This window comes from Aristolochia californica, unplaced genomic scaffold, assembly GCF_029961685.1.
Source record: "Aristolochia californica isolate CCGP_79_NKW_82.1479 unplaced genomic scaffold, dmAriCali1.0.hap1 SCAF_3, whole genome shotgun sequence".
In the NCBI taxonomy this organism is placed as follows: Eukaryota; Viridiplantae; Streptophyta; class Magnoliopsida; order Piperales; family Aristolochiaceae; genus Aristolochia; species Aristolochia californica.
In genome coordinates, this window is record NW_027181992.1 from 9,290,774 (window position 1) to 9,311,759 (window position 20,986).

General features: G+C 34.8%; 1 protein-coding gene across 1 annotated transcript; it reads left to right on the forward strand.

Annotated features, from left to right (window-relative positions):
- Nucleotides 1–15,264: 15,264 nt before the first annotated feature.
- Nucleotides 15,265–20,581, forward strand: LOC137959998 (ATP synthase subunit d, mitochondrial-like). The gene is made up of 5 exons (XM_068807439.1): nucleotides 15,265–15,512; nucleotides 16,049–16,130; nucleotides 19,924–19,988; nucleotides 20,079–20,165; nucleotides 20,252–20,581. Exons 1-5 carry the CDS (start codon nucleotides 15,351–15,353, stop codon nucleotides 20,351–20,353), a joined length of 498 nt encoding a protein of 165 aa, XP_068663540.1. The 5' UTR covers nucleotides 15,265–15,350; the 3' UTR covers nucleotides 20,354–20,581.
- Nucleotides 20,582–20,986: the final 405 nt, after the last annotated feature.

The following is a 20,986-nucleotide window of genomic DNA, read 5'->3' on the forward strand; positions in this document are numbered from 1 at the left end:
ACTCCTGGAGCCGTTCTAAAGCCTTCCTGTACCTCCCCTGATGTTGAAGATCATACAAATCCTTCTTTTGTATTGACCATTGATGAGAGATTGTATTAAATGATTATCTCCAGCTAGCACTCTCATGAGTACTCCAGTCGTTCTTGATCATCTCACGCTGGAAAAGGTAGCCTTCTGTTGAAAGTGTGAAATCATGATCTTGGAGATTCACTGGTTGAACTGGAAACCATTCATTCAAAAAGACAAAAGGTATTGGCTGAGACTCTCTTCAACTTGATGCATATGGTAAGATCCTTCGGACTGACATTAATATGCCGTGAATAATCAACTCAGTGTTAATGCCCAAATAAGAAGATAGGCATGTAGGAGACAATACTAAGAGTCCGTTAGGAACCCATAGAAAAGAAAGAAAAAAAATAAGAATTTGACCATTATTATTTCAAAAAAAAGTTAGTGAAAATGAGATAATGATCAAAATTTTCTTTTAACTAACTATTTTTGGAATTAATAATGGTCAAATTCTTATTTTCTTTTCCATGGGGTTCCAAACAAACCCTAAATGCTTTTATTGCTTAGGGGAAAAAGAAACCATATACCGTTACCAGATTTGATACCCCATGAATGATTGAATACTACATGGAGCTGAATAATTTGAATCATGCATTAGCTCAATTGGCTATGTGATGGACCTAAAAAATCCATAGCCAAATCCCATTCAATATCACATCTTGTTTCGATCTAAATTTATTAGCTATTCTGACTGAAGTACGGTATAATTACTAAATTCCTCTTCTTTTTATATTTCCTAATTTTTTGTTTGTTGATATTTAGAGCTAATCTTTTTTTTCTTCAGATTCTAAGTGTGACAAAGTGAAGTTAATATATTTTGGGTATAGATCATTCAATCCATCTATGGCATAATTCTATCTCCATGTGTTGATTTCTAGGGACAAGATATAAACACGAGATCTCAAGGGAAGGAGAGAAGAGACGAATTCTAGCTCTTGGGAGAAAGAAGAGAAGAAACCAAGGGAGAGAATGAAGAGGAAAAGAGAGAGAGGTGTATAGACAAATTTGAGCAAAGTGGAAGAGGCTTGAATACTCTACCCCATGCCTTGAGCTTATATTATAGTTGTGTGAAGGTGTTTACAATGACTACAATGCCCTTAAAGCCTACATGTTTCAAAAAGAAAAAAACATCAGAGGACATACACTAGCTTGCATAATTACTACTCTATGTCATCTTTATGGAAGTTCTCCTTATTTAATTTTAGAAGATGGGCTCAAGCCCACACGTCCAAGTGGTGGTATCTTGGTAAATAAGAAGACTTCTCATAAAGATGACATTAAGATGTAATTACATGTCTATTTATGTCTTTTCTCTTGTAAAGATTTTAGCCCTAAGGGCATTATAACATACTCTCTAAAACTATAAATAGAGGCCCTTGGATAAGAGGTAGAGCATTAAGTCATCTCCTCTCTTCTCAAATTCATCCAAGCTCACCTCTCCCTTCTCTTGGTAGTCGAGCTCTAAATCCTCTCTTTTCTCTCTTCTTCTTCTTCTTCTTCTTCTCTCCCTCATTTGCTCGAGATCAATGTGAGGGAGTCCTAAATTCTACATGGTGTCAAAGCATAGTATTTATGATTCCCACGTTGAAGCGATGCTTAAGTGCTTTTAAAAGTCTCATGCAAGTTGCTCTTGAAGGAAGAGATTCAACCATGAAAGATAAGTGATTTCTGTTTTATTTTTTTTCATGATATGTACCAAGCCTTTAATCTATATAACATCAAGAAATAAATGACTTTCATATGAGAAATTTTGAAATCTAATCCTTGGTGTTTGGAGGATATTATAACCTTGATCTTCTTGTACTCAAATATTACAAGTTTGATCAAGATCGGTTACCTATAAGTTATATAAAGATCTATTGATTATAAAGTTATTGTTTATATGATGGAAGAATAATATTGACTTGCATGAGACTTAGCTTGATCTCTCATTATTCAAGACTAATATTTTACTTGATTTTTTGGGTTAAGTCAAGTTGCTTTTTGGTTTATGGTACTTGGATTCTCCAAACATAAAGAAATTATTTGTGGGATTTTACCGAGTTCAAAGAGCAGTTTGTTTGGTGATTTATGAATATTTGGAAGTTTCTAATCCCTTCTTCGATCCTTTAAGATTGGTGAGCAATTCCATTGCCTAAAGGATTTTTGGAAATGAGTAAGGAAAACATGTCTTTTTAAGTGATACGATGACACCTATTGTAAAGGATAATTAAGACACGGTTTTGGTTCATATTCAGCCACAAGTTATTGAGGTTTTTTGTGAAGTTATAAAAAGTTTTGAATTGGAATTGAATGAGTGGATACTTGATTCACTTAAGGCACGATTTTTTGGTTCTTTGGAGCTATTTAGTGGCTGATTTGGTGGATAAGGATTTACCTTATTTGGAAATGGCTGGTTAGATAAGAAAGTTGTTCAAATTTGATTAAGTGGATTATTTTCTTTGAAACTTGAATTACGGTTGTTTTCCTCAAGCATGAGCCTTCCAAGATTCAGATTTTTAGTTTGAATTCAAGCTTGGATTATTTTTGAATTCATAAAGTTCTTTCATTAGCTAAAGCTTGGATTGTGAGGAAAGTTACGTCACTCGGGTTACCTTTTTTTTGTGGACAGCGTATCATCGATCTAATTGCTTCTCAAGTTTGACAAAGTGACCTTAATTCAATCAAAATAATTTCTTCAATATTGGAATATAGTAATTGCTTCAACTTTAATTGGATTTTTAGTTTAATTCCTCTTCATATCCTCTCCTTGTTTGTGCTTTGCTAAGCATTAGTTTGATTTAAGATGGCCGAAAGATATACAAGTAGTAAGAGTGGCATATTCAAATTATCTACTATTCTCTTGAGAGGATTGTCCAATTATCTTAGTTGATCTCAATTGGTTAAAAAAGTTTCTTATTACTCGAGACCTTCTCAGTCACTTAACGAAACCTTCTCCACCGATTGATGAAGAAAGTCAGTCCTATTTAAAGTGGGTTAAGGATGACAATTTGGTAATTAGTTGGCTTATTAATAGTATGGAAGAACATGTAGCCAACAATGTTGTCCACTTAGAAACACCCAAACATATTTGGGACACCTATACTAAGTTATATTCTACTACGAAGACTTTACAAAAGTTATTGATGTATTACAAAACATGTTCAATACTAAGCAAGGAGACAATCTTCATGAATTTTGGGCTCGGTTTCGAGGTTTAATTCAAAAGTGGAAGATCACTTAGTCATAGTCCACCAATATTTCAATTCAAGAAAGGCAAAGGGAAGCTTTAGCGACAACTATTTGTTTGACAAATATCAAGTCATACCTTGAAGTTGCTAAGACTCAACTTCTCAACTCCTCTGCACTTCCATCCTCTGATGATACAAGTGCCACATTGCTGCGAATACCAAATACTTCTTCTAACTCAAATAATGATGCTTCATCCGCTATGTATTAAGGTAATATAGTTACATCACCCTCCAATCGAGGTTTCGACAGAAATTATAGAGGAGATCGAACAAGAGGTGGTAGAACCGGTTCTAGTTCCTCTTGCACAGAGTCTTGTGTATGCACTTATTGTGGTGGTCAAAACCACCTTATGGAAACTTGTTGGAAGCTCCATGGCAAACCGGAATAGGTCACGAATACTACAGCCTCCGTTACTAATGAGAAATGGGAATAATAGGTTGAAGCACAAACCGGGAAGATTACTCTCACTCATGAAGATTATGAAATATTTCAGAAAATGAAGTCATGAATGGGGTCTTCCCTTACATCTTCACCTACAACTTCTACCACTATTCCTTCAGGTATACTTTATTCCACTTCCTCCTCTTCATCTTGGATAAGAGACTTTGGGGACTCAGAATATCTCTCAGGTAACAAACATGTGTTACATTCTTTATCTCTGTGTATTCCCAAGAAGTTTGTTACTATAGCTAATGGTATGCAAACCAAAGTACTTGGAAAGGGATCATCTTTTATCACACCTTCTATCCCACTTCGAGATGTCCTATTTGTACCTCAATTCCCTGTAAACTTACTCTCAATAAGTTAGGACACAAAACATCTCAATTGCTCTATCAGCTTCTCACCCTCTTCTTATATATTTCAGGATCTAACAACTAAGTGGGTGATTGGTGGAGGTCATGAACAAGGGGGTTTGTATTACTTGGGCCTACCTCCTTTCACTGTAATTTCATCCTCTCCATCTGAGGCACAATTATGGCATAACCGGCTTGGCCATCCTTCTATATCTTCTCTTCGGCATTTATTTTCTTCTTTAAATTCTTTGTCTACTTTAAATTGTGAAGTTTGTCAGTTAAGCAAACATAGGAATACATATTCTCCTCGCAGTACCAATAAAAGTGTTGTTGCCTTTTCTTTAATACACTCTGATGTATGGGGACCTTTGAGTATCTAAAACATTTCCCAAGTTAAATTTTTTGTTACTTTTGTTGGTGATTTTACCTGGGTTACTTGGTTATATTTGTTTAAAGAACGATCTGAAAGTTTTTCTATATTTAAGGTCTTTCATGCTATGGTATTAACCCAATTTGGCAAGAAAATTCAAATAATTAGGTTTGATAATGCTAAAGAGTACTTGTCTAGTGAATTTCAGTCCTGTCAAGATAAGGGTTTTATCCATCAAACATTTTGTGCCTACACGCCTCAATAGAATGGTGTTGCTGTAAGAAAGAACTGCTATCTTCTTGAGGTTGCTCGTTGCCTCCTCTATTGCATCAAGGTACCCTGCTTTTATTGGCCTCATGCCATACTTACGACCTACTTTCTTATAAATAAGCTACCATCATTTGTACTTGGTCATAAGACTCCATATTCCATATTATTTCCTAGTGAAGACCCATTTTTTCTTCCCGTGAAGGTTTTTGGGTGCACTTATTTTGTCCATCTCACATCTCCTCGTAAAAGTAAACTTTCTTCTTTCTCTATGAAGTGCACTGATACCATGTGAAGTTGGGTCTAAGGCCTATACCAAAATGACTAACCACCTTAGGAAACGTCTTTCCCAACTTATAAATTTAACATATTTGTTCTCACTAATCCATGTGGGACTATCCTTTAACAATTTTCTTAGGTTACTCTCAAACCCAAAAAGGTTATATTTGTTACTATCCTACTCTTCGGCGGTTACTTGTGTCTAGGGATGTAATATTTTTTTAGGACACCTCATTCTATTCCTCGAATGATGCTCCTCCAGATCTTTCATTCCTTCCAATGACTCCTCATCCATTTGTGCCACTCCCCCCCCCCCCCCCCCCCCCCCCCCCCCCCCCCCCCCCCCCTCCAGAAGCATCGGCTTTTACCACACCTGTGGAGTTTTGGATCCTATTGAGGTAAGTCATTCCCCTATTCCATTTGGTCCACAGTTTGATACTGAGTCCATTTATCTAAAAAAAACTCTCAATTGCACTACTTCTCACCCAATCTCCAATTTTATGTCACTCCATCAGTTGTCTTTTGCATGTTATCATTTCCTTGCATCTCTTTCTTCCATCTTTGTTCCGTTGTCCTATCAGGAGGCCTAGAAACCTTTAGGATGGAAGGTGGCTATGGATGAGGAAATGCAAGCCTTATGTGAAAATTAGACATGGACCTTAGCATCTATCCTAATAGGTAAGAAACATGTGAATTGTAAATGGGTTTTTACCGTCAAACATAATCCAAATAGGTTTGTTGATCGCTTTAATGCCCACCTCGATGCTAAAGGGTACACTCAATATTATGGAGTGGATTATGAGGAGATATTTTCTCCTATTGCCAAGTTAAATTTGGTACGTAACTTGTTATCACTTGATGCTAACTCTTCATGGCTTGTTTATCAACTCGATGTAAAAAATGCTTTCTTAAATGGTTATACATGAGAGAAAATTTATATGATTCAATCACCTGGTTATGTGGTTGAGGGGGAGTCTGTATGCCACTTTAAAAAGTTCTTATATGGGCTTAAATAGTCTCCTCGGGCCTGGTTTGATACATTTAACCAAGCACTACTACGGTTTGGATTTTGTCGATGCTCCATAGATTATTTGGTATTTATTAAAGATACCTACAAAGGAAAGGTATTAGTGGTTGTGTATGTTGATGATATTGTCTTAATTGGAAATGATGCAAATAGCATACAAGAAGTCAAAAACCAAAGATTTTGGACTTCTTAAGTATTTTTGGGGTATTGAGATTCTTCCGTCCAAGTATGAGATAATATTATCTCAGAGGAAGTATGTCTTGGACCTTCTTGAAGAAACGAGAATGATGGTGTGTCACCCAGCTGACTCAACTATATGTTAAAACTTAGAATTCCATGATGTATAATCAAAGTAGAAGAAGATTAAGGTGTGAGAAGAAGAAGAAGAATTGTGGAAAGACGGTCTAGGAGGAGAAGAAGAAGAGTGACGAATTTGGAGAAGGAGAAAGAAGTTGGAGAATTAGGGTTATGGACTTTATCCAAACCCTCCCCCATTAAGCTCTATTTATAAATGATCAAAATACTAATATTAAAATTATACCCTTCACCCTAATAAGAGTGAAGATGAGACAAGAAACATAAACTAATTACATCGATGACACCCTAATTACATCATATCTTCCAACACTCCCCCTCAAGTTGGGAGGTAATGGTAGTAATCCCAACTTGAAACAAATAAAATAAATGTAGTAATAAGCTCCTCAATCACGATGTCCCAAGGATAAGTACGACATCAGGCACAAACTCTCAAAGGGTGATAAGTCGAAACCAACGACAAATGATTTTGAACAAATACAATGATAATAATCACTAAAGTGGATAATGTCTGTCACTTACAAGACGGGATAAAAAACCCAAGGGTACCAATAAAAAGTCTCAAATGACTTAAAAACACCTATATATATATATAGAAGGGACCAACCAAAGCCACACTCCAAAGGGGTATGTGAGAGTCAAATAAAGGATGGTACGAGAAAGGTTGCCAAATAATAAAATGGTTATGATGAATCAATAGGAAGATATGGTGAAGAAGTGGGGGTCACCATTATTTTCCTAAGTAATGGAAATCTCTACCATATGAACCAATGAATCAATGTCGACAACAATCAACAAATAATGAACCCAAGGCAAACAACCAAGGAATTCTTCTTCAGTAATAATGTCTCAATCAAAGAGACACAATAACAGCTGCAGTAATGAGCCAATACCCAAATAGCATATACCAAATATGTTGTTATATAGCAGCAGATAATCAATAAATAGTAAAAGTCCTTAAGGACACATGAGATAATCTATAGCAAGTTCATCCTTGAATAAGGAAGATGTGAACCAAATAATAATCTAGAATCGAGTAATAAATTGCCAATAAGTTGAACCAAGCGTTATTAATCTTCTCAAAAAGAATAACTAAACTGAGTGTTGTTGGTTCTAAGAGCAGTTGCAAGGTCTTCTCAAATACAAAGAAGACTGAAAAAAAAAAGTAAGTTGCTTCCACGCTTACTACATCAGTGATTAATTCAAACACCAAACCGAGAGCTAGCCATATTAAACCAACTAATTAGCAACCAATGACATAAGTGTCCTATTTCTGAATATAGTCCACGTTTAGAGATGTAATTACAGGATGAAACTAATTCTGAAAGGCAAGATAAAAAATTGAATGCAAAGCTTGAGGCTAGACCAGTTATAGCTTGAAAAGCTTTCACCGAGTGATAGGTTGAGCAAGGCTTCTCACTTCATAAAGGGATAAGTACACCGAGTGCTACTCCAACATGTTGTTAATATGCTACAAGGATTTCTCATAACCAGAGAAGAAACATACATTTTGAATTTGATCCTAGATCAGAATCTCCTTACACAGATACTTTTGTAATTTGCAGCATTAAATCAAGTAACGACATTTTTTGGAAGTTGCCATAATCCAAAACAGGAACACTTCTTCTCTTTAACAAATAAATCAAGGATAATATCTGAAAATAAGATGATCTTCTAAAAGATTCTTACCAGATATTGTTAGTTAAAAAATAGAAACTTTCCAAGGGTAGATCATGAGATACTTTCTTAATATTATTTATCAATAACAACAACTCAAAAAATGAAGCAAAAAATTCGGCTTAAATTCTGATATTCGAATACAATAGGATACCAATATGACCTTTGATTCTTCCTATGAGAATATCTCCTTAAATATAAATCAAATTGATATGAAATTTTATCTTCTAAAACTATACTTAAATACCTTTTATTCATAAAATATGCTTATTTTAAGATAAATAATCCGATAGATTTTGGATTTTGTAATTTGGTCGAACCAAGTACTCTTTCTTCTTTTACCACCATGACCATTGACTCTTCCAAGAATGATATCTCCATATAAAAAACTCAGATTGAGAATTGGTTGAATAGGTAAAAGAATAAACTTATATATCTTTCTGTTGATATATATTTTTCCATATAAAATCTCGTTCTTGATGGCATAAAATGCTTGAAATTTGAAGCTTTATGCTGTTTTTTGTCTAAACGTTTCTGCGAATGTACCTTTGTTGCTTCCAATGTTGATTTCTCTTTCTAGAAAAATATGTTTTTAATGATTATTTTTAGTTGAAAACTAGACTCAGTATATTTCCAACTATATATAATTTCATATATGAAACATTTGGTAAGAGAGTTAAAAATCCAGTGACAAACATGAATTGGAAAAGAAGACAAAAGGAAAAACGAGAAACTCCTCTTTTTTTTTTTTCTTTTTTTTCTTCTTCTTCCTCCCTTTCTTCTCCATCTTCTTCTCCTTTTCCATCTCATATCATTGCCTAATATGGTACCATGTTAAAACTTAGGATTCCATGGTGTATAATCAAAGTAGAAGAGGATTAAGGGGTGAGAAGAAGAAGAAGAGTGATGAATTTGAAGAAATAGAAAGAGGCCAGAGAATTAGGGTTATGGAATTTATCCAAAATCTCTCCCTTTAAGTTCTATTTATAAATGATAAAAATACCAATATTATAATTATACCCTTCACCTTGTAAAAGTGAAGAAGAGACAAGAAACATAAACTAATTACATCAACGACACCCTAATTACATCATATCTTCTAACAATATGGATGCCAATATTAAATTATGTGCAAGTTTCGGAGAAGATATTGATATTGGTAAATATCAAAGACTTGTGGGCAAACTTATCTACCTCATAGTAACTAGACCATGCATAACATATGTCGTAAGTGTGGTGAGTCAGTACATGCATAAACCACAACTTATCCATTGGCAAGCCTTGGAGAGGATATTACGATATTTAAAAGGAGCTCCAGGAAAATGATTGCTTTATAAGAAAAAAGGCCACTTCAAGATACAAAGTTTCTCGGATGCAGATTGGGTCAGATCACCTGATGATAGGAAGTCCACCTTTGGATATTGCACTCTTGTTGGAGGGAATTTGATTTCATGAGGAAGCAAAAAGCAAAATTTGGTTGCGAGATCTACTGTAGAAGCAGAATATAGGGTTATGACACACACAATTAGTGAACTCCTATGGATCGTTTCTTCTTACCGAATTGGGATTCTATAAAGGAGGTTTTATGGGTATATATTATGATAACCAAGCAGTTATTCGTATCACTTTGAATCTGGTCTTCCATGAAAGGGCAAAACACTTTGAGGTGGACTGCCATTTTATATGGGAGAAATTTTAAGTGGTTACAATCTCCCTCAAACATGTTTCATCACAAGAGTAAGTAACAAATATTCTTACAAAACCGGTTACGTCTAAGATTCTATTTTTTATATGTGGCACGCTAGGTATTTATGATGTTTTCTCTCCTCCAGTTTGAGGGGGAGAGTTAGAAGATGGACTCAAGCCCACGCGTCCCAGAGGTGGCATCTTGGTAAATAAGAAGATTTCTCATAAAGATGGCATGAAGATGTAATTACATGTCAATTTATGTCTCTTCTCTTGTAAAAATTGTAGCCCTACGGGTATTGTAGTTAGTGTATCATATCCTCTAAAACTATAAATAGAGACCCTTGGCTAAGAGGTAGAGCTTTAAGTCCTCTCCTCTCTTCTCAAATTCTTCCAAGCTCTCCTCTCCCTTCTTTCTCTCTTCTTTCCTTCTTCTTCTTCTTCCTCTTCTTCTTTTCTCCTTCCTTTACTTGAGATCAATGTGATGGAGTCCTAAATTCAACATTTACTAGCCATGCCACCCCTACACATGTGGGTGTCTTTTAACACCCCCCCTCAAGTTGGTGTTTGTAACTCCTCTTTGCAATTAATCTTGGTCAAGGAACTTTGATTGCCTTGATTTTATTCATTTTCTTCTTGTTCAATTCTTGACTATAGTCTTTATCTAGTCCCTCCCGAAGTTGGGGATCTCTTTGTTCTTTACCAAGAGACCAACTTGCACAACATAATGGTGAGAGAAGAAAAATAACTCCTAGTTGTATGACAAACTTCATACACCAGTCAAAATGGTCATAGTCTTAAAAACACTCCGCTCAATTTTAAAGGCAAAAAAATAGCCCAACTTTAGGACACAAAAAAAAAAGACTAGTAACTTTTTAAGGGTAGTTCAAACAAAAAACACCTTTTGGGTGAAGAATAAAAAGACTCGACTCAAGTTGGATGTTGGGAACACTCCTTTACTTTTTAGTTAATGGGTCTATAGGCACTGTTGTGAAGTCATTTAATTTTTTTTGAAGAAAGTATTTTGAGGAATTAAGGGTGTGAATAAAAAGATAGCATCTTTCATACTTCAAAAGGAAGGAGACACATAATACAGCTCTTCATACTTCTATGTAAGAAGGATGCACTTTTAGACTAATAGATGGATAAAAAGACACCATGTTTTACTCAAGCTGGTGGTTAAAAATTAATTTCTCTATGAACATGATGATTAAGGAAACTTAAAAGAACCCCAATAAGAAAGTTTTGAGAAGGAATATTATAATGGAAACTTTCTAAACATAAACTTCTCATATAAGGCAATTACTTTTTAACACAATTTGACCAATTTGCAAAGAAAATATTCAAGAGATAATTTCTGAAATGAGAGAGGTTTTAGGACTCTAAGATTTGGAATTTAGAATGAGAAAACAAGACTTTTTAATTAAAAATTTTCAGACTTTGTCAAAAAAGGAAACTAAACTCATAATGGGAAAAACTTCTCTTAAGGAAACTAATTTAATATAAGATCAAACAAAATAAACTTTTAAGGAAGGAAAGATACTCAAGTTGGTAAAATCTTCAGTAGATTTTGAAAAAAAAAAGGAAACTCAACCAACATTAGCAACTTAAAAATTGAAGCAATTTTTTTTGTATAAATTTGGATCTTTGCATGCAACAAGATACCAGCACGACTTTTGATTCTTCCAATGTGGATATCTCTCTTTAGAAAGATCATATTAAAAAACGGTTTATTGGGATAGAAAGTAGAATCAAATATATTTATTTTTAGATATATTTCTCAATATAAATCCTAAGTAATGTTGGTACAAACCCTTCAGGAATTTGAGGTTTTCAGCTGCTACACTAAACTTTTTTCCCGCTTGACCTTTGCTACTTCAGATGTCGATTTCTTTTTCTAGAAAAATATGATTCCAACGATTCTTTTTGAGTTAGAAAATATACTCAAAGTTATTTCCAATGGTATATAAATATCTATAAGAAACATATGATAAGAGAGTAAAATATCTAATGAAAAATAAGAATTATGAAAGAAAGACTTAAGAAAAAACAAGAAATTCCTCTTTTTTTTTTCTTCCTCCTTTCTTCTCCATCTTCTTCTCCTTTTCCATCTCATATCTTTGCTCGCACTAATACCATGTTGATTTATAGGGACAAGATAGAAACACAAGAGATCTCAAGGGAAGGAGAGAAGAGAGAAATTTTAGCTCTTGGGGAGAGGAGAGAAGAAACCAAAAGAGAGAAGGAAGAGGAAAAGAGAGAGGTGTACGGACAAATTTGAGAAAAGTGGAAGAGGCTTGAATGCTCTACGCCATGCCTTGAGCTTATATTATAGTTGTGTGAACGTGTTTACAATGAATACAAGGCCCTTAGGGCTACATGTTTCAAGAGGAAAAGGATAAAAGAGGACATACACCAGCTTGCATAATTACAACTCTATGCCATCTCTATGGAAGTTCTCTTTATTTACTAGTCATGCCACCCCTACACCAGTGGGTGTCTTTTAACACCAAAAAAGTAGGTATTTGATCTTCTACAGAACTGAAGTGCTTGGATGTAAACATGTAGATACTCTTATGGAACCAAATTTAAAATTATGTGTTGAATCTGGAGATAACATTGATTTTTGCTATATTCCAACGATTTTTTGGAAGACTTATATATCTCATAGTTAGAAAACCAGACATATTTTGTGTTGTTAGTGTTTTCAGTCAATTTATGCATCAACCTAGACAGTCTCATTGGCTAGCATTGCAAAGAATCCTTAAATATTTAAAGAAAAATTCGGGTCAAGGCCTAATATTTAAATATCATGGGCACACTACTATAGAAGGTTTTGAAGATGCAGATTGGGCTAGTTCACCAGATGACAGAAAGTCTACTTCAGGTTTTGCACTACAATAGGAGAAAACCTGGTCACTTAGAGAAGCAAATAGGAAACAGTGGTGGCCAGGTTTAGTGCTGAAGTTGAACACAAGGCCATATCACATGTAGTACGAGAGTTATTGTGGCTCAACTCTCGTATTATAGAAGCTGGTTTCCCAATAACCCAGTTCAACTTGTTAAAAGACACCCACGTGTGTAGGGGTAGTATGACTAGTAAATAAGAAGAACTTCCATAGAGATAACATAAAATTGTAATTATACAAATTTGTATATGTCCACTTATGTTTTTTTCCTTTTGAATCATGTAGCCCTAAAGACATTGTGATCATTGGAAACACCTTCACACAACTATAAATACAACCTCAAAGCATGGGGTAGAACATTCAAACCTCTTTTTCTTGGCTCAATTTTGTCCTTACACTTCTCTCCCTTTTCCTCTTCTTTATCTCCCTTGGTTGCTCTTCTCCTCTCTCTCAAAAGCTAGAATGCCTCTTATCTCTTTCCCTTGAGATCTTTTGGGTTTACGTGTTTGTCGTAGAAGTCAACACAACTACTTTGTGATAACCAGGCAACTATTTACATTATAACCAATTCAATCTTCCATGAAAGAAAAAAACACATCAAAATTGATTGTCATTTTGTTTGAGAGAAGTTACAAGTTGTTGTTATATCTATAAAATACATTCCCTCTATGAATTAATTAGCAGACATCTTCACAAAGGCCATGATAGCTAGTTCACTAACCACAACTTGTTCAAAACTTGGAATTTTAGATATTTTTGCACCTGCTTGAGGGGGAGTGTGAGAGAAGCTAATGACATATCTTGTAGTTAAAGGGTTGAGTGGAACACCTTTTACTTGTTCAAAACTTGGAATTTTTTCATTTTTTATCTTTATAATGTATTAGTGTTTTCTACCCCAAATTTATAAATAAATGACACAAAGAACGAGCTCATCATTTGAGCTCCTCTCCCTGGCCTAAACTCCATCTCTCCTTCCACAAGTGCCCTTCTCTCTTCTTCTTTTTCTCCTTTTCTCTCTTCCATTTCTCTTTACCTCTTCTTCTTTTCAACCTTAAACTTCTCAAGCTTGAAACCCTAGAATCTAACATATTCCAAGTTGGGGTTATTATATGCAAATTTTCTACCTTGAGGAGGAGTGTTAGAATGCTTAGATATGTTTTGTATAAATTTATATTTATTAGAACAAGATATTCTACTTGAATAATGTATTATTAGGGCTACAAAGGCAGTTTTATAATTTGTATATTAAACTTTCTAATAAGTGGAAAACATTTTATATTTATTAGAACAAGGTATTCTACTCGAATAATGTGTTGTTAGGGCTATAATGGTAGTTTTGTAATTTGTATATTAAACTCTCTACAGGTAATAAGATGAGAATGTGTGTGGTAGAACCCCTGAACGAACAAACTTTCTTTTCCTTTGAATCTCTTCCTCTCTAACCTTCTTCCTCTTCTTCTTTTTCCTTGATCATTCTTCATTATTCATTCTCTCAATTTTGACTTGATTAATTTCTCACTAGCTTAACTAATCTTCTAGTAATTGATCCAAGTATCAATATTTATCAATATTTTGTGTTGGAAATCATCTTTATGTCAAGCTGAGAAAATTGGAGATAGTTTTGGCCACTAGTTAGAGTTGGCAGAGTCCTTGTTTACTTTACCATTTAATCTTTGGATATCCGGAGATGGTCCATTATTAAAGGGGAGATGGAGGAAGATGAAAATTGTAGTATCTTGAGTTTCTATTTTGTTCAAGCTAAGATAATTGATGTGCACGTTTTTTCCATCTTAATGGGGAGAAAGAGTATAAGTGTGTAAGTGTTAAGCGTGTGTTTGTGTAAATAAGATAGTGTAGGAAAAAATTTTCGTTGAGCAAAATTTTTTCAGTATTTGTGCCGTTTTTGGGGACGGGAAAGTTTTCCTCTCAATTCTACTTGATTCTTCTTACATTTAAGAAATATTAAAAAAAGTTAGAAAAATAAACCAATAACCACTAAAGGATTTTTGATCACTTGTTCCTCTTACCCTTATTTTTATTATTTATAAAAATAATTTATTAGTAACATAAATAAAACACCATAACTAATTTTCATGTTGTTTTTTTATGACTGTACAAATGCAAGAAAACCGATCAAAGGGAAAAAATTTAAATAAGAAAAATTTTCAATGAGAAAATGATGTTCCTATCCTTTTGTTCTCCTATGGGCTTGCAGTCTCTAAGTGTAAGCTCAAAAGTTGAAGATCACAAAATTCACAAATTTTGGACCTCAAGTTTTTTTGGACCAATTTTTGTGTTTTTATTTTTATGCTTAAAATAGATATTGAGAGACAAATTTTGTAACAAACTGAAACTATATGTTCTAGTATGAGTCAAAAAAAAAATTAACGCTTTAAATTACATAAATTATAATTTTTACATCTTTGTATCACTCTTATAAACTCCAAATTTAATAAAAAATATTTTTTTTTTTTGTAAAATCATTCCATTAAGCCACTCAAGGATAATTCATTTTAATTTAAACTACTAAAAAAATTAGTTTATATATTTTCTATTTATTAATAATAATTGTAAGATAGAAGCCACGCGGTTTTAAATTACCATATTAGCCTCCTTCCACTTCATCCGTCCGCCCTTCCCAAACTCTTTACAAAGAGGAAAATCCTTACTGCAGGCATTTCTCTGCCGCGTTGCTAGATTGAGAGAGTCGGACAGGCAAACGGAAGATGAGCAGAAAGGTTACAGATGTGGCCCTCAAGGCTTCAAAAGCCATCGATTGGGATGGAATGGCGAAGCTACTAGTGTCCGATGAGGCTCGGAAGGAGTTCGTTAATCTCCGCCACGCCTTCGATGAGGTCAACCACGCTCTCCAAACTAAATTCAGCCAGGTACTCTGGGGTAACTTTTTCTCTATTTCCTTCCATATCTAGATCTAGGTTTTTTTTATTACATTCATTCGATACGGGGAGTCATAGGTATGTCTTAGAAAGAATGACGACTGGATACCGGATAGTAGAGTTTTTGCTTTTCTGCCGGGATGCTTTTCATCGGGTCTACCTTGATGCTGTTTTTGTTAAGAGTGTCAAATAATCTGTTGTTAACAGTTTATAACGTGTTGCTGATCTAACCACTTCCTTGGAAATATTCATGGATTAGTCGTTATGAGCAAACAACAGTTTGCGAGAAATAGGAAAAAGATGACTGTGTCTCAGCTGTGCTGTACCACATGGTTTGGCCGGTCACTGTTGATCTTTTATGACTTGACTGTATAGCTCAACTGAATGCACCATTTGGGTCAACAATACAAACTTGGGGATTAACTTTTTCCAGCTTAGTAAAGATATATTTCTACAAATGGGATCTCCCCTAATTGCCTCTTTGATTGTTGAACTCATTTTTCTACATTGTGTATTTATGTCTGCAGGAACCTGAACCTATTGATTGGAACTACTACAGGAAAGGAATTGGTTCACATTTGGTGGATATGTACAAAGAAGCTTATGAGAGTATGTCTTAGATTTACAGTTGCCAGTGGAGGTGGATGTTTTATTTTTATTTATAATTCGTGCGTTTTAGAGAGTAGTATAGTGTCAATATGCTGATAAAGGTTTTATCTTTTTCTTTTTTGAGAAAACACATTGCTACCATTTATTCTTTTTATATTTAGCCTCTTATTTTTATTTTTATTTTTTAGTTCTTGAAGAGATTTTTCTCTGTTGTCTGCAATCTTACTGCCACTCATAGTTGCAGCTTCTTCCACCTTGATGTTTTTCCCTTATCAGTAGTTTGAACATCAGTTTATGTATATCTTTATGAACATTGAAGTGTTGGATCTTTTTGCGTGCTTTTCTCTTATTACTTTTACAAATTAGTGGACAATTAAAATGGGGGAGGGCTTCTTCATGGTGGGTCTGAGAGACAGGAGATTTTCAGGGGTTCTGAGCATTATCCTCTATGATGTGATTTCTGGTCATCCATGCTGTGGTTCTCTATTGAGTGAAGGTCCCTACCAGTTTCCAGAATTCTATTGATGGAACACTTGATTTCATTTCAAAATGAATGATTTTGTCTGTGCTTTGACTCTTCAACTAGGAAATATTATTTTTTGATGTTCAATTTAGCCAAGATCCTTTTATCTTGTTGATTTTGTTTCTGATACTCGATTTCTATTTGAAGATGAAATGGGTGTCTTCTTATGACACTTTTACTTAATAAGTTACTTTAGGAAAACAGTTAATTGAACTCCCTTCTTTTCAATCATGACTGCTTGTTTTGATCCAATGATTATGGTCATCATCCACCCGTTTGGGTTTAGGTGGAGAAAATTACAAAGATGATGCCAAAAGAAGGATGAGGAAGCAAATGAAAGGCAGAGAAAGTATCTTGTCTGGATACCAGTTTGATGGCTGGAATGTGTTTTGGTTGGCCCATTGGACTGTTTGCTGGAATTGGAGTGAGAAAGAGAAAGAAAGGGGAGAGGTGGTGATGGGTACAGAAAGAGGTAAAGGAAGAAAGGGGAGAAGGGACCTTTCGTACCATCCTGCATGCAGGTGGTTGACTGCTGTGTAATCACCATTGGAGATGAATAAGAGTTATGAGAGAATGCTTTGAAGGTGGTTGTTGTCTAAGCATGCACAGGACCATTTTATTAGTTGCAATGGCTGCAGCATCTCTCCTTGGTGGTGAAAGAAAGGTTGTACATTGAGAATAAGAGATTTGAGAGGTAGGAAAGGAGAAATCAAGTACCTATAGCATCACGTTACTTTCTGGTATATACATCAGTAACTCCAATAGTCATTGGCTATATTGGTGAGATGCATGTGTCAGGGAAGTGAACACAAGCTGAATGAGTTTTTTCTTGAATTATTTTTTGGGGCGAGGTTATGTCAAATGAAATTTTTCTGTGAAAGTCATTTTCAGCCCTATGATGTAATTTGTGATACAGCTATATCTTTTTGAGGAGCGTGAATAGGCCATTGTTTCTTTAGCTCTTCTTTGCCATGGGGATGACAAAAATCAGCCTGAGTGGCTGTTTGTACTACATTGGGGCTTTCTAGTGTGAGGTTTTTTTTAGAGACTGTTTTCCATGGGGCATATTTGGAAGTACCATCAATGAAAACAGTGGAACGTATGTGGAAGTGCTACCTCTGTCAAATTTTATATCTGAGATTTTTTTTTCTTATTTCTCTGGGATACTCTAAATTCTTATGGATTTGTGTTTTTTCTTACGAATGTCTCTATGTCAATTTGTATCTTATCATTATAATGTCTATAACAAACCAGCATCAGGAAAAACATGAGGTCTGATCATGCTTTAGAGATTTTCTGAAGGTTTGTCAGGCATGATGTTCTGATTGTATTTTATTTATCTTTCTCTTATGTCTTTCTCTGCATAAAAGAAACTCTTTTCTAGCTCCTGTTTTCCTTTTCATTGTATCCTACTTCTGTCTCTCTGCTACTAATATAAAAAGAATATTGAGAATTTGGGGAGAATGCTTGTCTAGAAATATGACAAAGTTTCTCTTTGTGATGACAACTATTTATGGTTTCGATATAACTGCCTTATCTTTCTTTTATTTATTTTCTATTGATTTTCTTCTTACACCCTCTTTCTACTGGACTCTTTAGGTGTCTTAGCCCAGAGTCTATTATTCAGGATTTTGTATGTTGGTCATTTTTTCTCTCCTTTTTTATGTTTAACATATTTTACATCTGCTTTGCTCTCATCATATCACTGTTTTTATTGTGGTTGCCTTAGTAATTGCCTTAGCTATTTTATTGTGTTTTTGTCTCTCTCCTCCCCCCCTCCCACCCCCTCATTTCTTGTTCTTTTGTTCCTTTTACTTGTGGCATTTGATTTGTATCTCTTCTATAGTCTAGCGTTTTAAAATTTTGGTACTACCATACCTGACTACTCTTAATTCAATTCCTTTAAACAATTTTCTAAAACGAAAAGGAGAAAACCTCTACATTAAATAAGAGTATTCATTCATAAGCTTTTATCAGGGTTTCATGATACCATGGCTAAGACACTTTAATTTCAACTAAAAGCAGTAGTCTTCTGAATGAACTTTTAGGCATGCTATCTTGAAGTGAAAGAAAGCCGCCTTTCCTTCTATTTGCATTCAATCAAGGTTGTGGATCTAGGCTGAAATATGCTTAGTTGATGTTAGAAAAATAAAAAACGAAAGAAAAGTAGATTGTTTTAACTGGAGCAAAACATCCAAGTTCGAGTACTTTTTTTCTTTGGAAAAGGTGAAAATGTTATTTTAATCAAATAATATTCATGGTACAAGGAACAAATGGTGTAAAATTTAGGATTACAATGGAAAATATCTTTTGGGAGCAAGAAACTCCAGATAGACTTCCTCACGAGCTAAAGAATCTGCTAAGCTGTTAGCAGTCTGAGGCACATGGCTCCATTTTGCTCTCCTAGAGAAACAAATTTCTGTAATTTCATCAAACATATATCTTTATCTCCAGGTGGGGCTGATTTGTTGTCTATCCAGCCATTCCCATTAGGTGAGTCTACCTTTAAGGTGATAGGCCCAGAAACTCTCTTGCATACAATTTTATGCCTTGAAGCAACGTCTGAGATTCTGCCTTCGTTGAACACCAAATACCTAGTGGGCCGGAGAAGAGGAAAACCAATGCTTCTTCACGATCTCTTAAGACTCCTACAGCACCAGTCACGGTCTAGTTTCCCCATCGAGAAACCACTGATATTAAGCTTCATCCGGCCTACAGGAGGAGGCTTCCATTCAATTCCCTACCAAGCACTAAAATATCTATTATGTTTTGAATGTATAGCATGTATCTATTATGGTGTAGAAAAGCTCACTGTCTAAGATAAATTTGTATTAGCTCTTATTGGTTGATAATAATTGATTAATATAGTTTTATGTGCTCTGTTTTTTAATTGTCTGTTGTGTAACTAGAATTCATCAATCTGGAAGGAAGTATGATTGCAGTGCATGTGTTTACTTAACTGATTCTGGTCAACTTTGCTTGTGACACATAATTTATTTTGTTTGATGCTGTTGTGAGATAACTCCAGCATCCCTTTTTTCTTCTGTTTTTTCTATAGAGACGTTATCAAACACTTTGCTTATTTCTCCTGCATGTTTTATACTTGAACATAGTTAAGTTTTGTCATTGTTTTAGAGGACATCATTTTGCTTTGATACATGTTTGGTTATAGTCATCTGCCCCCTTCCACGCTTTCTATCATGTAGTTTGTTCATTGTCTTGTTGCTGGTATTTCTTTCATGTGACATGTACGGTTTTCTTCTCTTTCAGGCGTAGAAATTCCCAAATATGTGGACAACGTCACTCCTCAATATAAACCCAAATTTGATGCCCTGGTGCGCATACTCATGATTTGTCTTATGTAAGAGTCATTTCTCTCCTTGTAATGGCTTTCTTACATTTGAATGTACGTCCCAAATGTTTAGTTGGTAGAGCTGAAAGAAGCAGAAGAGAAATCTCTGAAAGAGTCAGAGAGGCTGGAGAAAGAAATTGCAGAAGTTCAAGAACTAAAGGTTAGAAAATGAGACATCTAATTATTCTCAGTTGTCATATACTGTTAGTTCCACCGGTTCTCATAGTTACTCTTTCTGGATGACAGAAAAAGCTCAGCACAATGACTGCAGATGAGTATTTTGCAAAACATCCTGAACTAAAGCAGAAATTTGATGATGAAATAAGGAATGACTACTGGGGTTATTAATCTGATAATTTTAGTGCTTTTCCGGATTTTGAGTTTAACCCTTATGTTCTTACAGTAGCAAATAAAGTAAATAATTTTTTTTAATCATCGTTTGGACCTCCAAGTAGCCATTGAAAGGCATGACATTATTGTAGTGAAGAGAAAATGTGGGAACTGCATGTCTTACCCCATTTTGTGATGAATATGTTTGCTGAAATGCTACTATTTAAACATGGATTTCTAGAGTAAGAGTTTCTAGAATATAGAACTGCAGGGTTAAATTTTTCCTGGAATAACCTGTTAGAGAGAGAAAGAGAGAGAGAGAGAGATTCCGAATCCCATTAATTTTGAAAGGTTATTGAAAACTGGGAAGTATGAAAATAGCCAGCCGGTCCATGAGAATGCATGAGAATGCATGAGAATTCATGCTAGGTAGAAAAATCAACAACAGATTAAACATTTGAAAGAACATGCCATTCCTGATGTTTTGAACAGGTAGCAGAAAATGGAATCATTTATAGATCTGAAAAATGCTTTGTGGTCCTTCCTTTCTTCAAACAAATAACAGAGATAGGATCCTCCAGGTCCAAGCCTGTACACCCATAAGATCCTTTTTTCAGACCTGCTGGTTGAGACATTTGACTCTCTTATGTG